This window comes from Acipenser ruthenus, chromosome 4, assembly GCF_902713425.1.
Source record: "Acipenser ruthenus chromosome 4, fAciRut3.2 maternal haplotype, whole genome shotgun sequence".
Taxonomy (NCBI): domain Eukaryota; kingdom Metazoa; phylum Chordata; class Actinopteri; order Acipenseriformes; family Acipenseridae; genus Acipenser; species Acipenser ruthenus.
Genome location: NC_081192.1, coordinates 9603573 through 9610575, shown reverse-complemented (window position 1 = coordinate 9610575; position 7003 = coordinate 9603573). Strand labels below are relative to the sequence as shown.

The following is a 7003-nucleotide window of genomic DNA, read 5'->3' as shown; positions in this document are numbered from 1 at the left end:
GGCACTCAAGCTGAAACCGTAAAGTAATTTAAAGTAGACTACAAACGTGGCAGTGGACTGTCTCTCTTTAGAGGACTTAATACAACTGTGTTGAGAATTTAAAAATAAAGTGTTTTATGAGACTTTTAACTAGAGGTATCAGTGCTATGACTCTGCATGCCCAGAGGTTCCAGGGCTGTGCCCTGGCACAAATTAAGCACTGGTTACACGTGACTGTGGGAGGGACATTTGTTGCCAATTAATTCAACTCAGACTATTTGCTTACTAAACAATATAATAAAATTGCTTTTGTAACTTGTTTTAAAAAAAAAAAAACATAGAAAAAAAGGAGTAACACATATTATTGAAAACAGCAAGCTTTATTAAAAAGATGAAGAACTTAATTGCTACAGTTCTTATTTAAAAGACTATAGATAATTAACCTCATCAAGCAGTAACCATTCATGTGAAAATTAATACATATGTAACACACCAGTGCTTATAGTTCAGTAAGCAGTCCAGGCTGGGTGCCTGGTAGACAGAATTGGTGGCAGAGGAAATCGTGGGACCTCTTAGAAGTTAGACACCTCCCTCTGGCACTTATAATTCGGTCTTCAGTAGCCTCTTGGCTTTCTCCATGTTACTAATCACTAATTAAAAAAAGGTTAAGTGAATGTTAGAATTTGCTTCAGAATTACAGTACAGTAGTTATACTAGAATATTATACTTAATATACCTATCTATATTTTGTACACTTAAGCGTTATCACTACTGTATGAAGTTTATTATGCTGTCTGCAATCTGTTTTACATTGATTCCAGTATCTCTACTAACAATGGAATACCTACTACATCACAACTTAGCACTGTCTGTTTGCAACTGACAATGGACTCTTCCTGTTATATATATATATATATATATATATATATATATATATAATCTTCAGCCTTTTTCAATCCACTGCTGGATGAAGGCCTCCTCAAGATTATATATATATTTAAACAGGATGCAGTAATTAATTATACTTACACAGAGTGAGGTCTGCAGGTTCATAGGTGTAGAGACGGTTTGCATATCTTCCAGTGATATCAGCCCTGACGGTCAGAGAGGGATCTGCAATAAACCATAATTATATTATAGATACTTGAATGGTTGATAACTAAGACTGAAGCTGCAGTATTTCTGAATTAACATTAGCCATTGATCTGTTATCATTTGTAATTTTTTTTTTTTTTTTTTTTTTTACAATTTTTTCTATATGTATCATATCAAACCATTTGCTTCCTTGTGAAATACCAATTCACTTACCTACAAAGATGATTCTGGGTACATACTGGCCATCGGGGGACAAATGCTTGTCTGTTGTTTCATACTGAAATTAGAGTGAAAGAATCATCACAAGAGACAACAAACTCAAAGTTCAAAAACACGCCTAATAACAGCTTGTGCAACAGGTTAAAACTTACAAAAATACCTTAATTGTGTTCTGTTAACTTAAATGCTTTTATGCTGCCTAAATAGAAAGTTCTGCTTTATCCCGAAACTGTCTCACCCTACCACAAGATTCAGGAGAATAAAGTCTTCATCAGCCATCTTCTGAATTTTCTTGCTGCTAGTGAATACTTGCTTCAGAGCTGTACACAGAACATAGTATAGCAAATACGATATCAGTATTTATGGTGTATATAATCATGGATGATAGTGGTACACTATTACATGTCATATATAGCATGCATGTAATTTAAAAAATAACAGCACAACACAAAAAACTTAACAAGAAAATACATCTTCCAAAAATAATATAATTTTTGCATATCTGAACATCTGCTGTTTGAGCTATTGTGTAAAGATGCATGTATCAAGCACACGCATCAAAGGTCTATCCTCAAACTAATCTGCTTGTGTGAAAAACAAAATAACAAATATAAATTGCTGGTGTGTTACCTTGACTGTGTGGGCAATCTTCCAAATGATGGATAACCATGATAGGTTTGTTGCTGTAAAACAGAATCATTTAATAATATTGTGTATATATATATATATATATATATATATATATATATATATATATATATATATATATATATATATATATATTTTACAAGACATACTTTTGGTGTGTCTTTGTGATGAAAGTATTCTCACCTTGATCTGGCTCTGAACAAAGCTTCTTCATAGGTCTGAGTCCAAGTAAGTTCATCACCCCACCCTGTAATTCAGAGAAACAGTATTCAAAGACATATATATATATAAATCATCATCATCATCTTCAGCCTTTTTCAATCCACTGCTGGATGAAGGCCTCTCCAAGATTCTTCCACAAAAGCCTGTCTGCTGCGTCCCTCATCCATGTTGCTCCAGCGTGTTTCCTAATTTCATCTTGCCATCTCCCTGGAGGTCGTCTTCTTGGTCGCACTGTATCTCTTGGGATCCAGTCTAGTATCTCCTTGGTCCAGTGATGGTCTCATCTTCTTGCTATATGTCCGGCCCCACGGCCATTTCAGTTTTTTTGCTCTTATAATAATATTGCATACTTTTGTTTGCTCTCTTATACACTCCTAACTCTTCCTGTCTCTTCTTGTTATTCCCAGCATGCATCTTTCCATACTCTGTTGAATCGTTTGTAATTTTTGAGTCATTTTTGAGTCGCGCCCGCCCTCCACCTGTGTTTGATTACGTCACCTACCAGCCCTGCTGCTGCCTTCCCCCGTGCACGCTACAGTATTATAATCCTGTTGAGTGCTTGAAACACTGATGAAAGTCATTCTGCAAATCATATTATTATTGTTATTTACACTACATTTCTCAGGCAGAACGACTGTGCCACCCTGAGTGTGACGGTGCAAAAAAATTAAAAAAATGTGCGTATTCTAAGCTTTGCAGATCAGTGACCATCGGGACTGATTGATGCTAAAGTAAAGCCAGAGACTTGCATTTTACAATGCAACGAAGTACGGTGTGGATGTACTGGATCAAATGGCACGGTTGTATTATGTCAAAGGTACTCGCAAGTGGCCTGTGTCTGTTTTTTATAATGTTTTGGATCTGGCAGCCATCAACGCTTAGGTTTTGTACAAGGAGTGCATTGGCAACACAATCACTCGGAAGGACATCATTTTGCAGCTAGCCCTGGACCTACGGCAGAAACATTTTGATAAGAGACACGAAAGCTGACTGGCAAACAGTGACGTGCAAGGTAATTATCTTGTGTATGACTGTTCATTACCTTTCGTTGTCACAACGCATTTCTGCATAGCGATTTTTTTTTTTTGTAATATACAAACTTCGATGAAAAGACAAGAGGCAGCGATGCCCTCTGCCTTTCCCTACCACTGAATTTGAATGTAAACCGCTCTACTCAGTAGCGCAAGCGCGTTCCAACCTTATAGTCTCAGCAATGAGTGAGAAAAAAGCACAGCGCGTCACTGCCTTAACTGTGTCACCTGACTACACTAATTCCATTGCACAGTTAAGACTTTTAAAACTTCAGGCCAAGAGAGAGCAATTCTACAATGATGTCACGGACATCTTCGTCCACAAGGAGAGAAGGACGGACTTTATATACAAGTAGATATGCAAGTGCAAGTATGTATTTTCATTTTAATTGTCGGGTATTGATGAACAAATGTTTAAAGAACGGTAACAGTTTAACTGTAGATTTGGGCATTTATATAAACACACTAAATATGAATTAAATCAGTGTATACGCTTTATAGTACATTATTTTGTGGACAATAATAACCATTAATTTGACATTGAGGTCAGATAATAATAGGTATGAAAGCCAGTGCCATCTGTCGGTTGAATCGTGTAATTACATCAGGGTTTTCGTTGAGCTGCGTCAATAAAAAGTTTCGTTCCCAACCGTGCATGATTCGAATTCTGCTCTCTATAAGCCTGCCAATCGAATCTATGTAAATTGAGGTGTGAGACTGGCCAGTGCGTACCCAACCACTGACCTCACCGCACGTTACTGCTGGCAAATGCCCCTCAACCTCCAGCCAGCGCTGCGCCCACAGGCACACAGTATAAAAGACAATGCCACGTTGCTAAAAGCAATGAAAACAGAACTTTTGATGTCTGCGCCCGTAGTGAAAAGGCAAGTCTGTGACAAGTTCACTGGTACATTTGAAAAGCGTGTTTTCTGCGTAGATTGTACTTAGAAAGCTAAAATAGAACTCTGAACAGACAGACAGAACCTTTGAACTCTGTTTCACTCAAAGCGCTTTCACGTTGCATAAGTTATGTTATATTTTTGTTTTATGCTATTTTTATAACTAGTTATTTATGTTTTATAATTTTATATGTGCATACAGCTTTCTACACCTGTTTACACATAAGTTTATTGCATAAAGTTTATTTTATTACAATTTTTCATGTTTATGTATATCATGTTTAATTTTCAATGTAAATACGGTGTTTCTGCTCTGAAAATGTTATGTATGATGTTCATAAATAAAAATATTAAGTTGTATCCGATTGTTTGTTTTTCATTTTCATATCGAAGCCTTTTTAAAATGGAGCCGCACATTTTGCGTGTGCGGCGGTTGTATGTATTCCGAAATCTCGGCGATTCTAGTGTTAAGGACAAGCTGTACATTGTCGGACAAATCTTAACTGGACGAAATCAGTCAGAATTATGTTGTCAAAGAGCTCAAGTTTAAAGCAGCAGTCGCTGAGGCAGTCATCTAAGGCCTTATCCACAACAAAATCCGATTTACCGATTTACCTGAAGCCTACCCCAACGTTAGAGCGTCCAGATTGCCGTAATGAAACCGAGTTAGTTTAACCCAGCTGTTGTTAAAAAACAAAACAAAAAACAGTTTGCTGAATGACTGTATCCCAGAAACCTAATGTACACAAGTTCTTCTTTCTCCCCCGTAAATGTTGTTGTTTATTTTCATTGAACATGGCAGCAGAATGGAGGAGCTACGAGAAAATGCCTAAGTATGGGGGAAAAAATGCCGATGCCATAGTAAATAAATTAGATGAGCATTTGCACAAAGGGAAAATCTGGGGCGGATAAAACGTTCTTTAATTTAATTAAAAGTCCAAATAAAGACCTTTAACTTGCTAATATGTGATGTGATCTAAGATCATTTAAAATGTGTTTTAGACACATTTTAAATTTTTGTGTACTACAGTACATAAGCATATGTGACTGTACCCCTGTAAATATGACAAGAATAAATCCTCCTGTATTTTAATTCGGGTTTGTCTTTTCTTTATTCTCGTCTCATGTAACCAGGGGGATTATGGCAATGTACTGCCGCAAAGCACTACTATGTCGGAGCATACTGTGTAATCAGACTCGAACACGGTTCACGTCCAGATTACAGTGAGTTAAACCAGATTATCTAACCCAATTATCCCGATAACCGAGTTCGAGACTACCTCCTGAGTAGGTTTCAAACTCGGTTGTTGAACTCAGTTATGAACCGTGTTTAGTGTGGATGCAAATCGATGTGAGCACTGTTAAACAGGTTTTGAACCCTTAACACGGTTCTAAAACGTGGTCAGGGCCTAAAACATGTGTTAAAATAGCATACAGGCAATGATTACTGTACTGTACCTGAACTGACAGTTTGTATGGCAATGTTTATTCAATATTATTTTTATTATTATCAGTTTTATTATTTCTATAATTTATTATTACTATACTGTATTATTTTTTATAATTCATTTAGCTAACTATCTTTATTCAAGACAACATAGAATTACTGTATTAAAAAATTAGAATACAATATACTGTATAGTAAAGTACTAGTTACATGTTACATTGTTTCTTCTGTACCTTTATACTATATACATTGTATATGTACATTAATCAATTAGTACTGTACTAGGTTTAGATTTTTGTGCTGATTTGGCAGGTATGTGCATGTATCTGGTTATTACATACCTTGGTTATAACATGCTGTTTTTACAGTTCCAAGGCAGTACATTGTATCAGAGTTTCTCTGTGTATGTATATATATATATATATATATATATATATATATATATATATATATATATATATATATATATATATATACTAAGACTAAAAGAGAGGAAATAGCATGAAATGCTTACCTCTGGACAGAGTCTGTGGAAATTTATTTTCCTTTTTGGCAGAACCATTTTTTTCAGGTTTTCCAAAGCTGGAGGAGACAACCACCAGGATCAAAAGCACTGACATCAGCCTTTTCACCATGATTAGTTTTCTGAGCATAAAAAGAAGAATGCAATTGATGATATTATTATTATTATTATTATTATTATTATTATTATTATTATTATTATTATTATTATTATTATTTCCTTGCTTCAAACCAGCATTATTTTTTCATATATATATATATATATATATATATATATATATATATATATATATATATATATATCACTCAGATTATTACTAGAAGATTCTCAACACTGAAGATTGTTAAAAGCTATGCAATGAACATCTCATTATAAGCTTCACCATTTAAAATAGTAGCTCTCAATTATTCACTGAACTACAATGGCATGCATTATCAATATTATTACTAAATAATTTATATACAGCAAAAGCAAAACTGTTTTCACCTAACAGTGAATTGGATAAACACTGAAAGTTTAAGATTCCAAAGTAAAATGTAGGATCTTATTCCAATGTAGAGTGCCTAAGACAAGGAGGAGTCTTGCTTGCCTGGCTGTACTAATCTTGCGTTCAGAAAGGTGGTTTCAGATGTTGATGTTGTTCAGCAGGCAGGCTCTTGGATTTATACACCTGACTGCTCTTTAACTCCACCTTTTAACCAACCGCAGGAATGCAGGAAAGCATACATGGTTCCAAAGCTGACATACTGTACATTAACACGATCTGTTACGTTCATTGTTGGATTCAATGGCCACCCCCATGAAGTTTAACCCTCAAGTTGCAATGTTTGCTTTGAGTTTACAGTTTGTTCAAACATGTCCTTTTTTCCAGGTACAGTATGGGCACTAATCCAAGTACAGGTAAGCTTAAATCATGCTCTCTGATTCGCCAACAAGCTGA

The 7003-nt window shown here is 35.4% G+C and overlaps 1 protein-coding gene across 3 annotated transcripts; it reads right to left on the bottom strand.

The window, feature by feature from the left end:
- Positions 1–346: 346 nt before the first annotated feature.
- LOC117399281 (anterior gradient protein 2 homolog) lies at positions 347–6761 on the bottom strand. Of its 3 annotated transcripts, none has more exons than XM_059021985.1 (8): positions 6653–6761; positions 6055–6185; positions 2125–2188; positions 1924–1976; positions 1537–1613; positions 1288–1351; positions 1009–1092; positions 347–629 (listed from the first exon to the last, which is right to left on the bottom strand). In XM_059021985.1, the coding sequence occupies exons 2-8, from the start codon at positions 6173–6175 to the stop codon at positions 580–582; spliced, it is 513 nt and encodes a 170-aa protein (XP_058877968.1). In that variant the 5' UTR covers positions 6176–6185; positions 6653–6761; the 3' UTR covers positions 347–579. The 3 variants fall into 3 exon arrangements, with proteins under 3 accessions (XP_058877968.1, XP_033854262.1, XP_058877969.1); XM_033998371.3 differs by having other exon boundaries at positions 6550–6715; XM_059021986.1 differs by lacking the exons at positions 6055–6185; positions 6653–6761 and adding an exon at positions 3206–3376.
- Between the last annotated feature and the right edge of the window lie 242 nt (positions 6762–7003).